The 23,853-nt window shown below is 35.4% G+C and overlaps 1 protein-coding gene across 2 annotated transcripts in view; it reads right to left on the reverse strand.

The window, feature by feature from the left end:
• Positions 1-23,853, reverse strand: part of pth1r (parathyroid hormone 1 receptor) — a 59,913-nt gene extending 36,060 nt beyond the window's left edge. The window contains exon 1 of one of the 2 annotated variants that reach the window (XM_028021362.1): positions 22,627-23,853. In XM_028021362.1, coding sequence (XP_027877163.1) covers positions 22,627-22,737 — 111 coding nt within the window. In that variant the 5' untranslated portion in view covers positions 22,738-23,853. The remainder of the gene's footprint in view (positions 1-22,626) is intronic. The other variant, XM_028021361.1, reaches the window with a different exon arrangement.

A 23,853-nucleotide genomic window follows, 5' to 3' on the forward strand; every position in this document is an offset into this window, starting at 1 on the left:
ACTGCAATAAATATTGCCATGTCAAGAGCTTTGCAATTACATGTTGCCCTGATATTGTCTGTCTCTACCACCAGCCAACCAAAACATGACTGCCCAACTAAACTGCCAGGAAAGGAGAACAATGACCATAGAAGCAGCCAAGAGGGCCATGGTAATGCAAAAAAAATATCAATTTGTTAAAATGTCACATTTGAACTTCACGCCTAAATCCAATACACAATCTGTAATAAGACGAGAAATATTTCTCTTTACAGATGTTTTCCATCTAATCAGCCATAGTTTGAGTTATTCTCCAAAGATGAAGGGACAAAAAATTCACTTTAGATTTGCAAAACTGAATCCTGAACATTAGGGTAGCTGGAATATCTATGAATGGCTCTACAAAGTATTGGCTCAGGAGAGGTGAAATGCATGCCAGACTTTTTAGATTTATTTTAATAAACACATGCAAACCACATACAATTTTCCATTATTTATTTATTTTATCCATTACATAAAATATAAACTGTTTTGATGAAGGCGAACTTTATGCAAGCTCAGGTGAGCTGTCTGCCGTTTTTGCATTCACTTTTATCAACTCACTACCGTCACTGAAAATTTTTATAAAGCTCTTGTAAAGGCAAAGCTATGTGATTTACAATCCTGACACGCAGTCAGCAAAGCAACTCCTTCCTTGCATAGATTATTACAGCTTCATATTTTATTTTGACATGAAAAAAGGAGTACTGATGATAATTGAATGTGAACCCAAATTGAGTCCATTCGGCATACAAATCTTTCGACCTATTACGTCCTTGTGCTGCATTGTTTTGCACTGTGTTAATTAACCCTAATGTGACAAAGTATAACTGACTGATTAAAACTAAAACAAAGTATTTTACCAAATGTAATTTGATGCCATAACAACAAACTTAAAAGAACTCTTTCAGGAAGTGATAAAACTAAACTAATGCACCATAAGCTGTAAGTGATTAGAGTTGAGCTCAACATTGCAATCAGCGATGAAAACGTTTAAACATTAAAAGGTGAAACATGTAGAGGGCACCACTCCAATCAACCATTTCTCCTCTGTTAGGCAAAGGAATCAAGTCTCCCGCAGTGTGTTAGAACTAGGACAAGGACACTCTTTCTACTACACCCCCTGATTGTGACTGCCTACTAAATAAAGCAACTCCATTCTAGACTAATTAGGCATCACATAATTATTCAAGGTGTTTCTTACTCGTTGATAATATTGCACCCCTCTGTTTTGCATGTTGAAGATCAGTGTTGTACAGATGGTCACCTTGACTATAGCGCTTGTGAGAAAAGACATTTCAGTGTCATCATGACGAATTTAGTTAACCCCTTAAAAGTCACCCTTAAAACTCATACATGCACGTTAATGGGTCCATGAACGCTCCAGTGTCCTCATGGCAGGTAATGTTATGAACAAGTAGACTGTGATGAAAAAAGTTTGCTAAACCAAGATAGGAAAGATTAATAATTGACACTTACGATGGTGATACACTGAACAACAAAAGAGCATGTAAGCATACTGAGAAAATCAAGAGGGTACTAAGGTCCTCCACTGAGCTTCAGACACCGACTAGTGCTACACAGAAAGGATAAGAGAACAGGACAACTCAGAATTTGTAAAGATATATGTAGCACTGTTTTACTTGAATAGAGTTTTTAAAATAATTAACCATAATGAGTTAAAGAAAGCCGTTTATTTGTTTAAAGATTGTTTGGATGGCAGTTGTGCCCTTTATGCTTTATTGTTTTGAGTTTCAGTTTATTTATTTTTTATAAACTCCGTAACTGTCACCATCAAAATGCTGACATTTAAGACAATGTGAGGACACATTCCTCCTCATCATGAATGTCTCATGATGATGAGGTGTCACATCATGAAATTAAGGAGTTTAGCAAATTGCTTGGTAACTTTTCTTTTACTTTTATTGTTTGCAATATTATTCCAGTGCTAAAAGACAGCAGTAAAAAAAAAATCATATTACTCTATGAATATCAGCTATGGATTCATAACTGAACCATAACTGGATCACTTAAGGATCAGCATTTAATGGCAATATTTCAATCTTTAAAGAAAGATCTTGGTCTGGAGACCATTTTTTGATGGTCTCGGTCTCGTCTCGGACTCGACCGCATTTGGTCTCGGTCTTGTCTCGTTCTCGGGCGCTGAGGACTCGGGATTTTATTTCAAGACCAGTCAAGACTGCAACTGTGGAAATATCACTAAATATACAGCATACTGGGCGTGCCGTGGTGGTGTAGGGGTTAGCGCGACCCGTATTTGGAAGCCTTGAGTCGTCGCCGGTTCGACTCCAGGACCCGACGACATTTGCCGCATGTCTTCCCCACTCTCCTTCCCCGTTTCCTGTCAGCCTACTATCATTTAAGGGACACTAGAGCCCACAAAAGACCCCCTGAAGGGGTAAAAAAAAAAAAAAAAAAACTTACAGCATACTGTCCAGTTTATTTGTTAACATGTTCACTAAATCCAAAACGCACCAATTAAAATCCAAGCAATAACGTGACTTACCAATTCCGTGTTTCTGTTACTCCCCCAACCCTCCCCACCTTTCACTCACATGTGGCGCTCCAAGACATGTGCAGTGGTTTTCTTTGAGCGGCACAACATGTCTGTCTAATCGTCAGTAGTAGAATTGCGCTGCATAAATCATAAGAAATCCGATGGCGACAACTAATTCAGCAGCGCTTTGCTTTCACAGAACCTCAAAGAAAGGTAAGCTCAGTTGACGTGATGTTAGCAAAGCTAGCTGTACAGAGACACATAAGCATTTGTGATGGAAAAAAAACCTCACTCACTGAGCTGAATTATTGTGCGGAGGTGTTGACTGGGACAATATTGTGTCCAAAAGTCTGCAATATAGTTATGTGACATTCATAAACAACCCGAGTCTTTCGAACTTCTCTTTATTAAGAAGATAGGACTGGAGCCTCACTGAGAACCGTTCTTTGTTCTTGTGATGCTCTGCGTAGACTGCAGTAGGTATTATTATTTTATTCAATTATATACATTGATATTTATTTATTATAACTCATTACTCATTGATTGTTTTCATTCAAAGTGGCAGCTGTAATGTCTGCCATCATGGTAGCCTGGCTGCTGCCTGGCTTCATGCAGTGGGACAACAACAGTCATGGTGACGCTTTGTGCTTGGTTACTTCTTGCTTGTTGCTCTTTGGTCAGTGTTCATAGTTGAGCGTTGTTTACCGTCATGGCATCGCCTCAATTGTTATGTATAATACTCTAGACAGTGGTGATTTCTGACATCATTGATATGGGCAAATGAACAGGGCATTATCGCTTTAGATAAGCAGAACAAAGAGTTTGTTCTGGTTTTAATATTGGTTAAATTTATTCCAGCAAGTATTTAATATCTAGGTGATTTTATGGGAATGTGAATCTTTCAGATCAATTTGATTAGCAATTTTGATCATATTTCATATTTTATTGTGTCATGTAGCGCGGAGCGCTGGTCTTGGTCTTGACTCGGTCTCGGACCCTAAAAATCTTGGTCTTGTCTCGGTCTCGATGCACTCTGGTCTTGGTCTTGGGTTAGGTGGTCTTGACTACAACACTGACTTTAATTAACAATTATTCCACTCTTTTCAAAATTTTAACTTTATTTATTGAGGTATTCTTGCTAAGACAAAGAATCTTATTCTCAATTAGAGAAAATTTTGCATTTTTTTGTAAATCTGAAAATTCATTTAAAAAAGGGTTTATTTAATCAAATCTAGACTTATTACTTTGAAACCACTTCCATTTTTTTTTAAATAGTAGAAAACAACTTTGTTACATTTTAAAGTAAAAAAAATATTATGCTACTAAGTCATAACACTGACGTTCCCCAACATTAATGTGTTATGTTGAGTTATTTACTACATATAGAGAAAAAAAAAACATTTTAGAAGTATTGTGGAAGGGGCTGGCAAGTAATCCATAAAGTTGGCAATGAATGAATTACTACTTGCAGATGTTAAGACTCATGACAGTTACTGGTATATAATATGTCCTTATTTTTACACACACAGAAACATTATACACTCAAAACTAATTTCCTGCCCATGCAAAGAGACACTAAGTACCTGTTGCGAAACCAGACCTATGTATTGCAGCTGGGTGGAAGGAGGGACCCAGGTGCAGACAAATGGAAATGGCAGGAAGGTATTTTCATTGAATAAATATAAAGCAAAAGAGCAGAAATGAGCAACAACAAACTGAGAGGATGATAAAATTTAAATATTGAAAAACTTGTCATGGAAATCAAATGGAAAAGAATAAACAGATATGCAAGTAAAGATAGGTTGAAACCTTACAGATCAAAGAACACGAGCAAGCCACAAGAATCAAACGTTGTAAAAAAAAAATTAATAAAAATCAAGCAAAACCTTGAAATTACCTTAAAAAGTGTAGAGAATTATGCTCATGTAAATTTCAGAAAAAGAATAGCTGATTTTTGAGATGAATATAACTCCAGATAATGATTTTTTTTCTTTCTTTCTTGCAAGTAAAAGGTGCATTTCTATTTCTATTTGCAAACCAACATGTTGACAAGGGACAGACCAACTGTGTTCAATTTGGCACTTTCTTGGGTATCCCAATAAAAGGCTTTTAAACCACACAAACAGTTTTATGTTAAGTTTTAAGGTTTCCTGACATCAGTAAATAACCCTTGCCTGCATTATCAACTTGAATGTGTTTTGAGGTGAGTCACACAGAGGCTTATGCACTTTTAATTTATGTAAACTTGGTTGTCTATTGAAAACTTAAAATCTGATAAGTCTATATGGATCTGTGTACACATTTAGGTAATGCAACTAATCTGTATTTCTCCGCATATCTATGAAAAAGTCGCGAAAATCTGTAAAATAAGTCACATTGCGATTTTTAGCCAATCCAGGATCACAGGTGGCAATTTTCAGAATCAGTTTGCTCCTACATACAGAAAATATCTAAATGACTTTATTACTTAGGTAACCAACCAACGCAGACTATACCTCTTGCATTGTATCCTATCACAACAGCAGTGGTAACATATGAATGTTAAAAATCTCCGGGGTGCACTGAGAGCTCGAATAAGCATTTTCTCTTTTATTGCTCCCAATGGACTGAACTGCTCAATACCTTTACCTTGGAAACACTTCTGCAATTGAGCAGCATTAAAATATTTTTTTCATAGCTCCCAGAATAGAGAGCTGTTTTACATAATTTCTTACAATAATAAAAATGTTTTCTGCACTACAGACATGCCAAGTTTTAATTTATTTCCCTATTTCTCTTGAATAACAACATGCACAAGGTTTTTGTGCAGTTATTTCTTTTTGAAGCCCTGGGGATGAAATCTTTTGTTTCACCAAAACAAAAGATTTTGGCTTTCAATCAAGCTTTCAGTTTCCCATGCAACAAGGTCACTGGTGCTTCTGTGCTTATACCATATTTCTGTTTGACTGAAAATTGCTTAAAATCTTAGGTAAAAGGAAGAAAATTATGTGCACAACAGAGAAATATTACAGCTTAAATTGTAGCACAAAAGCAACTTAATATGAATATTTTTCAACATTTTCATAGCACAGGTTTTCATTGCTGGTCCTCAGAGCCCACTGTCTTTGTGTTTAATCACCTATTTTAAGTCAGGCGAGTGGAGTCAGGGAAACACTTAAAATATGTGGGACAGTGGGTGCTGCATGTTTAAGCAGGATTAACACGAAAACAGGATTAAAACAAAACAAGAGCAAAATAAACTTCATGAACCCCAATAATAATACAGACATAGGCTAACATTTCTGCACAATAATTGAATTTTAGGTTTTGAAAACAAAATATTTTTAGTACTCATCTTACCAGGACTATAAGATTTTTGTAGTTTTTGTAACATGCTGTTATAAAACATGTATATTAGATAGAAATCTCATATTTGTGATCTTTACTATCCTTTGTGTAATGACTGTGTTTAGATTTCACTCAAATAAAATCTGTCTCTTGTATCTAATCTGTTACATTCTCAGAAGTAAAATTTTAATCTAAATGTAGGGAATTAACCACTAGCTCTTAATTAAAATGTAGAAAATAGAACAGTGAATGGTCTCTATTTAATTAGGAACAATCTGAAAATAGGCAGCAGTTTTTTTTGTTTGTTTGGCATGCATGCTCCAATTGGAGAGCAACATCACATTAAAGATTGTGAAAATGGGATAAATTTATTATTCATTAAAAACCTACATTCAAAACCTTCTTAGAACTATATAATGATGTGTTACATTTCAATAGGATATATCTCTGACTTTGTTTAGTTTGCCTTATTGCACACATTAAACAGTCATTATACAATCTCATGATCTGAAATTCCACAACTGAACCAAAGCACCACTTAAATAAAACGTCTATGTAAGATGTTAAGCTTTTGATTTCTAAATATTAAGAATACACTAGACTGAAAAAGTTCAGCCAACATATTGACACAGTTTTTATGTGTTTTAGTAATTAAACTAACTATTTAAGGCAGTCTTTCCATCATACTGCACTAACAGCTGTAACTGAAGCCTGAAGCAACACACTCACAAGATAACAGTAAAATGAAATCAGTAATTTTCTTATGCACAACATGCAAAACATTTTAAATAAATCCAAATTGTATTTCTAAATGTCAGTCTGAATCAATAGTATGTCTGAAACACACATCTGTAATCTCCCTTGACTTGGAAGTGGACATATTAAGATTTTATGCTCACTGGTTTGAGGTTTAAATGTAGTCAAGTTAACATTTGCGTCATAATTTGAGTGAAAACTGGCAGAGATTTCCACTGGACTAAATATTTCTCCTGTATTACTTGGAAGTTTGTGGAATTCATCCTTAAACCCCATAAGCCTCAGAGTTTTGCAGTGAAACTAAGAAGGGTCTTATTAAGAAATCCAGCTTCCTCTCCGGCATAAGCAATGCAACTGGGGAGCACTCCTGGTCAGAGTTTGAGCTGGATTCAAATAATGTAAACAACTGGGTCACATGTGTGAAATACTACTCTTTCTGACTGTGATAATTAAGGGATTCATTCAGAATGCTGTCTAAAATTGTATTCCTATTGTATTTAAAACACTAAAGGCAAACTGAAAGGTATGAATGAAATTTAATCTATCCTTTTACAGTGGGGCTGGGGGTTGGGCCTGAGCTGGACTGTCCATCTATGGGAAAAACCTTTGCATTGCAGAGAATTTTCACATGTCAACTTGAACAGCGCCAGTCTGGAATTCCAAACATATTGCCCAAAATGAAGGTCTCAGCACAATATTGACTATTTGCTATCCCACAAATGACTCAAGAATTTTGTTGATGTAATCCACTTGTTCCATGCACTAAAACACTTTATAAAACTAAATAAAACAAAAAACAACTTCAAACTATTAAAGACTCACTGTGGAAGTAAGGAGCTTTTTTATTGTGAAATAAATAGATAAGCCAGTGCCACTCAATTAAAATATGACCTGATTATTTTGAAGAAAATTAAAAGCTCTAGATGAGGTTTATGACTGAAATGGGCAGATAGGATTCAGTAAAATCTGGATCCTTTGTCATGTTTCATGATGAAGAATTCAGAGGGATCATTGAAGCAATATAAACTATTTTTATGCAAAATAGAAGTGTCAAGGTCAAAAAACTCAAAAGCATGAATGACAAAATAGGGGAAAAAAATGCTTGAAACGCAGCCAGCCAGCATATTAACTGTTGCTGTTGTAGAGGTACAGGCCTATCAGCCGTTTTTTTAAGTGAGGTCCAGTGGCGTTGAGTTACACATTCTTTTAGTGGAAAAGTTAAGAGAAAAAAGCAGCAGAGGTCATGGTAAGTTAAGAAAACAAATTCTTCCTGAGTCAAACACAGCAAAGGTATAACCTTAGCATGCAAGTGAAACTGGAGCCTCCCTTTACTAACACAAGTAATTACAAGTTGGACACACAGGTCCTATGAAAACCGAGTGCCATGTCACTCAATACAAAAATGAGCAGGGAAATGTGTGTTTGTAAGAAAAAAAAACAGAGAAACTGGTGATAATCTCAGGTAGCTTTTCAGCTACTGTAAAGCTCTGCAGTGTGTATAAAAGGCGTTTTCCCACAGGTTGCATCTGTAAGCTGAATCCATGCGCTTATCTGGGGAAAATTCAAGCAAACATGTAAAGTGACCTGTGACTACAGCAAGTAACTCACAGTCCACAGCGACATGAGTGTACAGGAACATGAATGTTCACATTTGAAAATCTACAACATACTGCAGCGAACCACAAAAACCACATAATTGTATTGTGATAAGCATTATTACCATCTGTGCAGAAAAGCTGACCCTTTTAAATCTCTCCACTTTCTTTGCCTCAATTGATTTCCATTTTCTCTCAAACTATCCTGCAATCACACAAAGCTCTCAAAGCTGTAGACTGCAAACATATAATTGCAGTTGTTTTTCGATTACTTCCAGACGTGCCCTTTCACCTAAACACAGACTGCAGAAATGATGGTGATAAAAACATAATTTTCTTTGAGATTAATGACCGGTAAGAGATTATGCATCAGCCCTGTCACAATGAAAAGTATCATAAAAAGCTGACTATTATTGGTTTAAGAGTCAGTCTTTGCTTAGCTAATGGGTGACCAACCAAAAACAGCAAAAATGAGGAAAAATAGTTTCTGGTACTAAATTGTTGTAAAAGAATACATTTGAATCACTCTTACAGACTAAAAAATGTAAGGTTTATCTCAGAAAAATTGCTTCTTTTTTTATCTGGTCCATTCTCCAGGAAGACAATCTTGCATTCAGCACATATAACATACATAACGTATCAAAATATAAAATGGTTATTTAATTTTTCACCTCAAGTGTCCAAGAGTATCAGCTTAAGAAAAACTGTGACTTGAGTGCTTGATGTAAATGAAGCAAATGTTATATAAATCACAATATGTGTAAAAGTTTCTCTACACTGCAATGCTATTCAGTTCCAGTTTGATCAGTCTCAGTATTTCATATCTTTTAACTTGAACATATGTTCAAACAGAGGTGATAAATATAGTCCAAAGTCATTCAAAAGCTTTTAGACAGTTTGTTTAGTTTAGCCCTGGTGGGAAGGCCTCTGGCAGATGCTAACTGTGCTTCTGCACCTGGCTAAGGGCTAGCCAGGTGCAGCTGGCAACACTTTATTATAGGTACTGAAGTAGTGTAAATCACCTTTTAACTTGGTATACGTTTAAAATAAGGAAAGTGACCTAGTGACAGTGTGATGGCTGCAGTTACAGTCACACAGACATGGTAATGCTCACTGCTACAATCAATCATAGTAAATCTCAACACACATTTTTTTTGTTTCTTTAAATATAGGATTTAATTTACAGAGTAACAATTAATGTTTGTTTATAGTTTTACACAATCAAAACGCTCCATTCTAAAAAAAGTGCACACATTTTAGTTTACACTAAGTCAAGTGTTAATCTCTTTTTTGGGGGGGTTACCTCAGTGCCAGCTGCTCCAGTTCTTCAGAGGGAATCAAAGAGGTGGAAAAGGGGTGGAGCAAACATATAAAGACCTGCAGATTGGTTCGTACCACAACATGGGATCATGGGGGAGGAAATGGGATTTTCTTATGTTAGCTTCAGTTAGATGTTTGTATGTTCTCCCCTTTTTGTGTTTTGTCTCATTTAGGTAAGTCTGTTTGTTTGAGTTGAGTTCAGTTATCTGGACCTTTTTTATGGGCCCAATATTCTCATTTTTTATCATTCACTCAAGTTTGTCTTTTGGGTTAAAAAACAAAGATTTTTGGCCTTAAACCTAAAAAGGTCTTTTATTGCTCGGTCCATCACAGATGGACAAGATACAAGCACATAAATCACAGTGAGTACTTTGGCTGGCTACCTGCCAATAACAATGCTAAAGTTTGTATCTGCCTTTGAGCTGCTAAGTGGTACTAAAGGGCTATTTCAAAGTTTACTGTACTTGGTAACCTCTATTTAAAACATATGAAATACACGTAGCTACTAATCAAACTTTAACTGGTCAATTCTCCACTAAGCTAATTTTATTTACATCTATTTATGAAATCCAGTTTTTTGTTTGATCCTAATATTGCGCATCATATTATTACACCCCTTGTTATTAGCATAATCAAGGTCCTCTAAGCACAATATGAAGGCTGGCATTGGCCCAAATGTTTAAATGAACTGTAGGCCTACTGGGTGACTGTTATTGAAACTGGCAAACATTTAGGTTAACCTAAAATAAATTTGGCCTGGAGTACTGGAACATACGAGCAAAACTACAGTGCTGGTGTCACAGCTATGGCAAATCACTTATAATGCTGCAAATGCCATCAACATTTGAAAGTTCACTGACTAATATGAAACGAAAAAGGTTTGACATAAGAATGGAAGGAGGAAAAAATCTCCTCAAGCCAACATGAGGTCCATGCTGGTAGCTGGAAGAGGACAGAAAAGGGGCAGAAATATCGTTAGCAGAACTGAGAATTCAAGAAATAGCATAATTTGTGCAGGTCCACTGACAGGTGTCCAGTCAGATACTGCTAAAGACAGCAATGCTGCTCCAGGCCCCATCAATCTCTATAACTTCCAACACATACAGCGATCCATTCCTATGTATAAAACAGTCTCAAGCCTCGTGAGCTATACATTTACAGACATAACACTGACTTTTACATTACATAATACCAATATTTTACATTACTGATGATGAAGATAGTAAAAACACTAAAAAGTCAACAGCCTTCTAACCTCAATAGGTTCTCAACTAGACAATCTCATGAACAGATTTTCTTCTGTTTTAAGTGAAATCTCAGCCAAGATGAAAACTTTGCAATGAACTGGTACCCATGTCTGACAAGTAAATGACATCCTCCACTTTGGTACCAATAGCTTTGTTTTTGTTTTTTTGGACTGAGATTTTAAAATGTCAAGGCCATTTAGGTACATGAATCCTAAAGGAGTCTAACTTTTGACATATATTTCATTAATCTGACCAATGTATTTGAAAAAGGCCTTTAACATGAGTTTAGCTTGTATTAAAATAACCTATTGTCTTATAGAAGATATTCCTTGGAGTGTAAAATCATACAATGATCATGGCCCTTCAGTTATACAACCAAGAAACTGTTTATTTAGATCCATGTCAGATCTCAATGTGTGTCACGTCTCCTAAAATTGTTGACTTGTAATTTGGCCTGATGACATGGGCTTCTCTTTTAGAAGCTGCCAATAGAGCTGTCTAATGCCAACTGAGTCAGATGAGTCTGAGAAAGACAAGAGGAACACACCAGTAAAATGTGACAAATCGGCCCTTCAAAACTTGTCCCCCTGTCCATGGTTGACTTAAGGAAAATATTTTTTTCACCATACACCTTGTTTTTATGTTCAATTGTTTTTTTAAAAGTTCAACATATTTTCTCCTTATTTACTTGGAATGGAGATGAAATCAAATTAATTTGTATTCATTTGTAAAATTTAACCTCGTAACAAAACTAACTTTTCGTTTATGTGACTTATCTGTCATAGAAGGTCAGTATACTGAAAGGAGTATTGTCAAGTACAACTAATGTGTTTTTGGAAGTTAATTACTGTTTTTAATTTACACTTGATCTTTAGTTACTTTACTTCTATTCTGTACAGCAGCAGGAGAGCCTCTGAACCATATGTTGAGAATATTGCATAGAGTTCCTGGTAATCTGGTTACAAATAACGAATGGAAGCAGTTCACAAAGAGACCGAGGGTGGACTTAAATGGATAGATTTGTTTTTCATGTACCAACTATAAATCTGACTGGGAGCTGCAAAATAACCTCATCATCTAACACAAGTGCTAAGTTACCAGCAAGCAGAATGGCCAGATGGGTGCACTCTAACCAGCCAGCTCTAATCTGAATGCATGTGGAATATGATTCTATAAATATGTTTAAGTTACCGTATGAAAAGCAAGGTGCATTGTAAAGAATCAGGAACCCAATTCATGTATGCACAAATAACAAAATAAAATCTTATACTTTCCCTACATACTTTTTAGAGTGTAACAGTGGTTTAACATAACTTAATAATAGCAGCAGAGTATTGTGTGTGTAAGTAGCACCCAATTGAGGGTGTCTCTCATTGGGTGAGAGACCAATACATTGTGGACAGGTCACCAGCCCATTACAGTGTACTAAAATTAATTAAACTAAAAACTGCAAAAAAAACAAACAAAAAAACGGATATATTTGCTTCTGGCAAATTTCTTTCTATAATTATGTTTAATTATGGAAAGAAGGTTTGTCTGGATGAAAATACTATAAAATCCCCACTTTGTTTGTCCAGAATAGTGATGCTAGAGTATTTGAAGTTTAGAAATACATTAGATTTGTCTAAATAAAGAACCCTTTCAAAGCAAAATATGGTGAAATATTTTTGGTCAATTACATTACTGAAAATGTGGAGCAAGTTTGATAAATTGAACAATTCTGAGATAACCACTGCAGAAAAGGTCAGTTTTGCAAACTATTTATGTTGGACAGAACAGTTTAAAAATCTCCCCCTTTGTTTTTAGGTGCTGAAAATCCTCCCTTTACAAGGTGATGAAACTAATTGACTCTATTCTCAGGGATACAAAACTCCTAACCATGGTTAACATGTATTTAAAGATAAAGGAAAAACAAAAGAAGCTAGTCAAATAACAAAAAGATATATACCAAAAATGTAAAATGCTATAAATTGATGGAGTGTTTTTGCAAAACCAATTTGAAGCACAATGGGGTGTATGACTTTTAACTTGTTAAAATTCAGAATGTACAAATAAAAATATGTATTATAGCAAGATATCAGGAATGCATATTCTTGTAAGAATGTTGGCCCATATTTAAAAATATTGTAAGTTTGGCACTGGTCAGAGGCGAGCTGAGAAACTGGGAGCAGTTGAAGTTGACTGACTGGAGTCCTCCTGGTTTTATTTATTGATTTAAGTTAAATGTGGGCTCACAACGCCGAGCTATATGGTTGGTGATTTTATAACCAAATAGATTTAGTGAATGATTGCTAGAAGCTCCTTTGGGGATCAAAACATATTACCTTGGCTTTAATACTGGCCAGCATTAACATTTAAAGCTTAATATGTTTTGGCCTTCTTCTGCTTTTTAAATGGCTTTGACCCACACAGACATGGACTCTATGAGACCTCTGCAGGTGACCTTTGATATCAGACAGACAAAATGAGCACATTGCTCATTTAAGTCAAATAAGTGCCAGACTGGTTCTTCCAGAAGGTTGAGTGAACTGACATGTGGTAAAAGTTCAAATTAATTTATCTTTTTCTGGTTAGTAAAAATAATAAAAAAGGATTTATTAGCAGTTATGTAATTGTGACACTGTATTGTATTATAAAAAATATCAGTCTTCTAGTAACACTGTTGGCATAAAGAGTTTATCACTAAAAATATTACTGTACATCCACAATGTGTTGTCAATGTGTCTATTTTTATCCCATCGTCGTTCAAAATTTCCCAAGAATGATACAACTGGTTTTCAGTTCAGTTCAGTTTAACTGACAAAGCTGAGTAGTCTGAGGCCACATGCTCAATCATTCAATAAATAGATTCTCTCAGATAAGATTGATATAGTCAGATAGTCTGGTCTTCAGTTTCTCTTGATGTGATTTTGTAAAGCTTTATGATAATTAACAGCCTGCACTCTAGATCCTTAGCTCAAGAAGACTAATGACAGACTAATGACAATTATCAAACGGGATATATTATGCAAACACTACAGGCTGGCTTACATCCTGCCTGAGTGTTTTTTTGTTTACTGAACATTGCATGGTAGACTGAAGAGCAACATTTCCAAATGAAATTAAAACACAGAGAACATGTTCTTTAAAGCAGCAAAACACTACACATTTTAAAACATTTTGATGAGCTTTGAATGCAAGTGATTAGTTCTGGTAAGCCTTAGCTGAAACCGTTGCACTTCTACTGATACACCTCCTACACCCTAAAATGGATCTTCTCCTGCTTGGATTGAAGTAAAGCTTGTGTCAAATTAACACGTGCACATGTTTGTATTGCTTTCTTGGTGAGCAGATTAATTTGCATGAAGACTTTGCAGTTATCTAAAATGGTCCCTCACTGTGTGGGCTAAATGAACTGCAACTTTAATGAACAAGCAACCAGACAGAAATAAACAATTAGAGGAGCAGCATAAAGTTCACACTGGACATTCGGATAACTCGAAAGGAACTGCTTTCAGAGGTTGATGACTAGGAAATTGCTAGGATGTGCTATTGACATGATGACTTGAGTCATATTTTTTTGAGCAATGGTAGATCAGAAGTAGAAAAACTTAAGTGCATAATTGCATTTTTTTTTTTACATGTTTTCTACATTTTTTATTCTGAAAAACTTCATTTTAGCGTCTCTTTAATTGTAAACCATCAACATAAATATCAAAGGAGTGGTGTTATGTACTTCCCAGACACTACCTATATAGCATAATCAGGTAACTATGTTGCTTTCAGTTGTTATAAAAATGCTGCATATATCAAACACAACTGAAAAGAAATTTTAATTTAAATACACTCCTGCTCTTCCCAATACCCCACCTTCAGCATGTCATTACAACAACGTTTACAACCGTTCTCAGTCCAACATTATCAAGAGCATTGGACTGAGAAGAAGCTTGTATAATGAGTTGAGCAGACTCACAGTTCCACCAGGTGTTTACTATTTGCTCCTGCCACTAGTCTGGGGGAGTTGAGTGAGGAAAGTTTGGTAGAGATGAGTTGTCACAGGGGGAAGCTTGGCTAGAGACTCAGCTTGACTAGTCTCTAGTCTGGCTACATTTCCACAAATGGGCAGCGCTTTTTGTCTCAAACATGCTTAAAAGAATCAAAGTAACACACCAGGTATGTTTTTGATGAGCGAATAACATTGTAACATGATAAAAAAAAAACATAATACCAGTCCTTTAAGATAAATACGCTTTACTTTTTTTTAATTTAACTGCAATCGTAAATTGACTTTTTGATAATATTCTAATTCATTAAGGTGCACTTGAAGGGGTGGAAAGTACAATATCAGCAATCAATCTTTTAATCTGTGTGTAAATTATTTGATCCTAAAATGTTGGCTACAAACCTTTTTTTACTTTTTAAAAGGGCAATAAAGGCTACCTTGAGTCTTAAGCAAGCTAAAAGCTAACTGGCTATGGGACAGTGAATGGTATCGATTACAATGAAAACCCAGGGGGCTTTGACTCCTACTTAATTGCATTCATAAATTAGGTCTTTGTAGCAGAGAGAAATATCACATCCCTGCAGCCACAAAGGCCAGTATAAACACATCCCATTGAGATTCTCAGTGAAAAGGCAGTGGCACAAATACTGGGACTTATGTAATCATTTACTCTCAGTGGTACTCCAATGTCTTTAGGACCACTAGAACCCCAGTACACCATTTTAATGGCCTGAATCTATAATCTCCTTCTGCTCTAAGCGGAGGCATGTGATCCTTGCAGAACAGGGAACATTTTTTTCCATCCATCATTTCTTGTGGGTGTAGTTTAATACACAGCAGCTCCTTGTTATGGAGCTGGATGCTGCATAGAAACACATCAACACTGATTTTAGAAAATGGGAACATTTCTACTGGAGTTACCATCCATCTATATTAGAATCTGTTAATTATACATAAATCACATATATGTTAATATACTGACTAAAATTAAAGGCAACAAAATCTTGTATTTGTTACATGAGGTACAAATTAAAAATTAAGCTCAATTTTGTGTGGGGGCATGTGTGTGTGTAAAATATAACACAAAACATGGTGAAAAGGACACAACCATGTTTTAATAAAGTAGATCAGACTTGTCCATTGTTAAAATTGGGACTTTTTTTTGATGATACAGGTTCCATGTCATAATTGCCCCTTGTGTAAATACACTCACAATCTTCTTGGCACTGCCTCAGCACAAACCAGCACACAGAAGTTGCCCAATCATGATCTTGTGAAGCGTGGACCACAGAGAAGTGTTTTGCCATTGAGTTTGGGACACGTTATTATTATCATGGCCAAACAGAATCTTTTGTTTACGTTTTCCGACAGACGTTTGTTTTGAAACAACTTTAAAAAGTAAACCATTGTCTAGAACCATTTATCTAAGTCATACTATGTTTCTTAACTAGTGGAGAAAGACGTGACTTGCATCTTTACTCCCTCTCGACCAAAATTATATATAGACAACGTGAATTTATTTTGATTTTGTTGCTGTAGGGTCATCGAAAATGTCCAATGAATGAAATGTAAGCAAACAGCACCTTTCATTTTTTTGGCCCTTTTTGACCACTACTGTTGGTTTTCGACTGTGCAATAACAGCTTAAAGGCCAAACAAGCCTCATGGCAAGCCCTGTCTGCACTGGCTTGATGGTAATAAGAGGGTCAATAAATTGTTTAGTGTAACAACAAATAAACATTGCATGTTCACAATTGCTGGAGTGCAGTCTGTGGATTAACAGATAATTTTGCCCCAATGTAATGTCATGTTGTGGGCCTGTGGCTCAGTCTTGGTCAGATTATGTTATGTCTGGATGTGTGTGCACATGTGCATATAAAAAATTAGCTTTCAAGGGGTGAGTAATCCACAAGCCCCTTTTGGCATATACCATGATCAGTATTTATATCTTAAATAAGAAATTTATTTTTGTCCCTGATTCACAAGTCAAATTTAGATCCAGAAATAATAACAAAAAACTGTTAAATCAATAATAAATGCAATCAAATTGACAGTCTGACATTAATTACATACATTGTAAGTTTTTTTCTGTGTACAATAAAATGTTGTCAAATTGTAACTTATATTGCCCATTGGTAAAATGTATTCTAACCAAGATGTCAACTGCTGTCACCAACTTAATTTGCAAAAACTATATGGTAATGGCTGAAATCAGATTTAAAGGGGCTGAACCAGTGATGAAGAAAAGCTTCATGCTAGTCGTGGGTTTGGCCCTTTTTGACCACTGCTGTTGGGTTTTGACTGTGCAATAACAGCTTAAAAGCCAAACAAACCTCATGGCAGGCCCTGTCATCACTGGCTTGATGGTAATAAGAGGGTCAATAAATTGTTTAGTGTAACAACAAATAAACATTGCATGTTCACAATTGCCTATTTGATATAATAGGCTTAGAAACAAAATTACTTATAAGAAATTATCACTGCACTTATTGTGTAATAATAATATATTGGGTAAAAGAATTAAATTAAGCAGCTTTGGCTTTGTTTTACATCCACCATATAAAATGTGTATTATCACAAATTAATGTCTAATCATCTTATTTTTTGAAAACAGTGTTATTTACTTACATTTAAATGACAAAACATTTTACTTTCCTCATTAAACAAAAGATACAGAAATTTTTTTTGGATTAAGCAACAAGTTAGGACACCCTATAGCTAATATAACTACTTTTGGCTCATGTACTTTTAGTGACACATTTCTTATAAAGATTTACTACTGTGACATCACTCTGAGGAAAGTTAGCTTGCTTCTTGACTTTCAGCTGTGAGATTTTGCAACAGTTTCTCACATGCATCACCTTATTCCAAGTCACCTCACAGCATCTCAGTGGGATGAAGGTATTGACTCTGACTCAGCCTAGGACTTTCCATTTCTTAATTCTCAGCTATGGTATGGGTTTAGATCATTGTCATGTTGCAAGGTCCAGTCCAGCTTCAGTTTTTTTAAGGATTGTCTCACATTTTCCTCAAGTACTCTCTAATACTTGTGTCTTGGTGTAGTGTTGTGGTTTAGGGTATCACTAAAAGCATTACACTTCTTTTGTACCCACCTCCCATGAGTGTTAAACTTGTGAAATCTCTTCATTATTTTGAAGACATGTCATTTCTTGTTAATATTTACAAGAACCTGCAGTAGGTCTCATGTGGATATTTCACAGTTTTTGGAGACTACTTTGAGCATCTTGTGGCCTGCTCTCAGGATAAACTTGCTTAGATGTTCAGACTTCCACTTGTGAATCATATTCAAAACTTTTTGAGATCTCTTTTACGAGATCAAAGGGTTGCTACAACTTTCTTTCTGAAGGACTCAGGCAGGTTTTTTATTATTGTTGTTATTATTTTTACAATAGTTTTAACTTCAGCGTATCAAACTATATATCTGAGGTTTAAACTTGACAAACCTCCCTCAAAATACCAAAATGATGATTTCCTAATAACTCTTTGTGGTATGTCTGTAATTAATATTAGTCATTTCAATTTGGGTAATTTTAAAATGGCTCATCCTAATTTGTTCCTCGCCAGAAAAGATCACTTTCATTACATTTTTCTGTAAATGTCGTATTTTGTTACTTGACATTTTCAGTTATTAAGGTTGATATCACATATAGACCTAATCAGTAAATTAGAATATTGAAAAATACATTTATTTTAGGAACTTATCACTAAGTAAAACAGATTATAAAGATTAATTACACACAAATGGATGTTTGAAAGCGTTTATGTCTGTTAATTATTAATATTTTCTTCTGACAACTAATGAAAACATAACTTTTAAAATTAGAATATTACATCAGACTACAAAAACAATTTTTAAAAATAAAAGTGCAGGCTTAACTAAAATGACCTCTGATGTCTGCTTAATGGTTGTTATTTTCAAAACATACCTGACAAACAGGACTCATTAGGATGTATTTCATAATATATTGAATATGACGGTATTGATATATCCAAGTATGTTAAAAAGACAAAGAAATCAAGGTATCCTGATTTCTTAATATGACTGTGTGTACCATTTAATTCTATATTGTAAAACTACATCCTCACTTCAAAATTTTAAATAAGTTAACATTTAATGGAAAGAAATCTGTCTGAAAATTTTATAACTGCATGTGAATCAATAAATTATAATTAATATAACTTGAATTAAGAATAAATGACATGGAATATAATAAGCATTCAGACATTTTGATTTTTTTTTTTTCTGTAGACTAATTGTACTGAAAGCTAACAACCAGGACCAATCAAAAGAAGCAATCAAACAGACTGCAATCTCAGCTGTTTCATCAACATCACTGAGTGAAAAACAGACTTGGGGGAATACATTAATGAGGATATTTCATGCCTTACTCTTTCAGATACACTCACACATTCCATACAAACACACACAAGTGGGAAAAAATTAGCATAAGTCATATTGGATATCAGTCAAAAGGCATGCAAAACGGAATTTTAATATGAAAGCCCATTTTACAAATACACCCCCAGTTCATTTCAAATTAGTGAGAAAATATCTGCTGAGTCTAATTACCAGAGGCAGATTGAAAAGAGATTATCCGGCACTGTAATCTGCATTCTAAAATTATGTTAGGGAAAATTTGACAGAAATTAATAAAGCTTAAGGAAATGTTATTATGCTGGGCATAGAAGTATGCATTTTAGCACCTTTAACATGACTGCTTTAGAACAAAAAAAAGTTATATGTGTACCATTGTTCTGTTGGATTCATTTTTGACAAAGCTGCAAAATACAAATATGATCCCATGGAGTTAAACATATCATGTTGTCCAGCATCTACTCTGCTTTTAACTGGGAAAATAAATATTTTCCTTTAACTAGTTTTATTTTATTTAATAATTATTTGAAGTATTAATATAAGTATTGTGGGAGTTTAGCAATATAATTCCAATTTAACTTCTTTATTATAATTTCTAAGCCTGTTTTTATGAATAATGAATAAAGAAGATTATTTTTGCCCAGATCATAGCAAAAGCTGACATTCTTTGCTCTTATAAGTTGTCCATGTTGCCCTTACACAAAACTTACAGCAAGCAGATTCAAATCCACTCTGAGTATCCAGACACATGCAAGTCATCACGGAGGAAAACACAGTCATGAGGTAGAAATTAAATCCCCACTAAGGTTTCCTGAAAGCCCTGCTTCCTCCTAATAAATGTAATAATAGAGTGACGCAGCCTGTCACAGTGAACAAAGGTGCTGTGAGCTAATGCTTCGTCTGTTGGCTGTCACTGCCGCTTGACTGCTGAGACGTAAAACACAATAATAGTTACTACACGACTTGTCGGTTAATTTAGATAAATATGCTGTGAAGATGCCAATGTCAAAATGTTTTTCGACGTTTAGATTTCAGCTTGTAATCTCCAGATTTTTCTCGCTTCAATACAGAGCCCCTCGAAGGCATAATCCTGCAATTTGACAAGTGGAAGTTTCAACTCAAAAAGTCTCATTTCAGCTTTCAAAAGCCAGACTTTCCACTCTAAGTTTAGATGGCCGCAACTTATTTTTTTAGGGTGGAGGGAAAGACTGAGCAAATACCTAACATAAAAATGGGTAAACATCATTCACAGACAGAGCCTTTTAGCAGCTAAATGTTGAACCAGCTATAAATACAGTTTCATTTTAATTGTTTTCTTGTGCCATCTATGCCACTGAGCTCAGAGGTCCACTGTGGCGCAGTGATGAACCACATCACTGGGAAAATGCACTGTACCTCAGAGACTGGGCAAACTGCCTGTTGAATGCACAACGGCTTTAGCCAAAACACACAAAACCAACACAGTGTGTTGCTCCTACGCTGTGGGTGCGTGCAGCAGACTTTATAGATACAGCTATAACAATATTTAAAAAGGCATTTATAAGTCACGGTATCCTGTGTTAAAGTAAACTATACAAATGGGAATTTAGACTGCAGAAATGAAGCACTTTGACAATCCTAATTCAGGCAGGTGAGAGCTTCAAAACGATTTTGTGCCAATAGGAGCTAGAGACTCCTTCACTTATTGCTAGAGGAAGAAAACACACAAAATGGAACAAGACTGTGATCACTATTGCCTATTAATCTTGAGTACATATACTACAATTTCACTCCATCATCTTCTTTAAAACGAATTTTAAAGAAAAAAAGAAGATAACATTATATAATTGCTTTAAATGAAAATCAAAAAAATCATGTTATTCCAACTCCTGTTAAAATAATGCAACATGTTTATTATACTCATAAAAATAAGAAAACATTACCCATATTTTCTTTCTTTATGTTGTTTTAAATCTAATGCTTCATCAAAAATAAAGCAGAAACAGCCACTAAACCTAAATGCTGATGTAGTGCTAATAGCACAAAATGCCACAATCTTAGCTGGTTTAATTCGTCAGGCTATCCAATCAGATATCTAGCCTGCAGCCAGTTGCTTAACAGACATTGTGCTTGCATCTTCCCCACAGTGGTTTTAAAGCAGTGTGAGTTAAGAGGCTAATAGGGATTATCTACTCATCATCCCAACTGTTAGTAGGTGGGAAATATTAGTAAGTAAATGAACATTTTGTCCTCAAAGTTGATGAGCAAGAAAAAGTTGGCAAGTTTAAGAAGGGCCAGTTTTACTGCACGTCTATTAAAACCTTTTGGGTTGCCATGAGCTTGAAAAATGCTTACATAAAATAAAAGTTGAGTTGAGTAGTAGTAAGTTATGAAGGAAAAACACATGCAACTGAATTAAATTACGCATGAGATTTCAGAATATTATAAACAGGTACTGCCACAATTTATTAAAAAAAGAAAAGTGAAGATAAGCTCACACGTGGCTTTGCTGGACCTTTGCAAGTGCCATAATAAAATTTTTTCATACTGTATTTTATTTGAAAAGAAAACACATTATTGCATATAGGACTGTGTTTTAATGTGTTTGATTTTCATATACCAACAGGCAGCTATCTAAAAACAATGCATAAAATAACATCACAACAGCAAGTTTTAACCATATGCTCAATGCTTTCTTTGTTTATGGTATATGTCAGTGCCTGTGTTACATCGCGACATATGTAGCTGACACACCTTTACATTGTGTGTGTTGCTTTGCATGGTTGACTATATTTTTTGAAGCAATGTTTTTTTACAAATCCAAAGGTGTTCTGGGAAAATAGTTTTTCACAAGCATAGGGTTAGGGTTACCCTACGGCCTATAAACCCTAACCTTGATCCATACTATTACTCTATTGCAATTTGTATGGGTGAGAGAAATTTGTATAATATATATTCATATAGTTTTAGTCCAGAAGTCCCCAGTCACAAAAAACCCACCCCCAGACACTGGTTAAAAAAAATAGTATACAAGTGAGAAAGGAATGTCCATTGTTTGGAAGGAATATTTTGTAATTCCACTATTTATTCAACTATGACATGCAGTACAGACTTAGTAAATTACACTGAAGTCGCACTGAAGTCATTTGAGCAAAAAGTCAATTTCCTTTTCTCTAATTTTGGAGGAAAGAGAGTTTTATTAGACTCCTATTTATAATGGGGAGATTTATTAGAAATTAAGACCAATGACAACACCAGCAGTGCTTAGGGTTGCCTAATTAGCTCTTCCCTAAAATCTAGTTAAACGCTCCTCAATATTCCCAATGAAAAACACATGTGGAGAGAATTGCAATTGCTGATACTTTGCCTTCTCTGTCTTTGACAAGCTGTCACTGCAGAGGAAGCACATCTGGACCTCCACGCTTCACATGTGCAACATCACGGCAAAATGACGCTAATTACGCTGTAGACAGTAAATGAATGACTTACCAGGCAAAGGCTGCTGAGGAGTGAGATGAGAAGAAAGTCCAGATTATGGAGTTGCAGAGAAGATCCCATCCCTGACCCTGAGGCAACTCTACCTCCAAGAGTGAGAGTCATTCAAACACACAGCTGATGGAGCTCAGAAAGCAATTATTTAATCTACTTAACTCTCTTCAAAGTGGAGTGTGATGCGTCTTTTCACTCCATCTGGCCCTTCGACGCTCCTGGCGGCTTGTGAAATCATAACTCTAATCGCCCGCTCTGCCCTCGATTTAATTTCCTATAATCTACTATATGGTTCGGTTCAGCCCGCTCGCTTTATTTCTGCGCATCTGTCTTTTTTTTTCTTTTCTTTTTTTTTCACTTCTGAAATTACATCCACATGTCAGAACTATTTATGTCGCTCTCTCTCTCTGCGGTGGGAAGTTCAAATGATTCTTTGTAGGGAAGAAACCAACGCTGTATTTTTAGGTCTTTTTAAATTTCCCCGCAGACTAACTTAAACACTTCAGTATGGAGCTCTGTGCCTACTGGTTTCTTCCAGTTTCCCCTCCCGGATCAGACACACATATAAATAAATAAATATGATTCTTTTTAAAAAAAAAAAAATATATATATATATAAAATAAAACCTCAAATTGTCTCACTCCATCACCAGAGTCTGCTGAATTTCACAACTTCACTCCGTTTGACTCATGTCACCATCAACGCATTCATTCAGCGCACTGATCACAGACAGGGTTCACTTTTCACATTTAAAAGTAAATATTAACAATATTATGACAAGAGCGGAGAGTGAAATTCACAACTACTTATGTAAATGTGTTTAATCTGCGTGTTTAGACTTCATATATAGAGTTTCGCTTTCCTTCATTTCTTCCCCACCAAAATGTTGCAGATCATGTGTCATTGGCTGAAAACGTGCAGCGCACTAAATAAAAGCGTGACAATCTAACAGAAAACTGAATGTATGAAACTCCCAAACGAGACTCTGTTTACCTAAGACGAGACAGAAACGCCAGCTTAGACTCAACAATCTTTACTTACTATCGAGAGAGAAAAGAAATCACCTTAACGGACTGATAATTCGCAAAAACGCCTGAGTGATTGTTGTGTTTTTTGCGCAGAGTCAAAGCAAAAAAAAAAAAAAGTTGAAGTTTCTCGTGTTGGGAAGCGTCTCCAGTCCAGATGTGGCAAAGCGGCAGGTCGTGCTCAGTAGTGAGTATGTGGATG

The sequence above is a fragment of the Xiphophorus couchianus genome, chromosome 6 (assembly GCF_001444195.1).
Source record: "Xiphophorus couchianus chromosome 6, X_couchianus-1.0, whole genome shotgun sequence".
In the NCBI taxonomy this organism is placed as follows: Eukaryota; Metazoa; Chordata; class Actinopteri; order Cyprinodontiformes; family Poeciliidae; genus Xiphophorus; species Xiphophorus couchianus.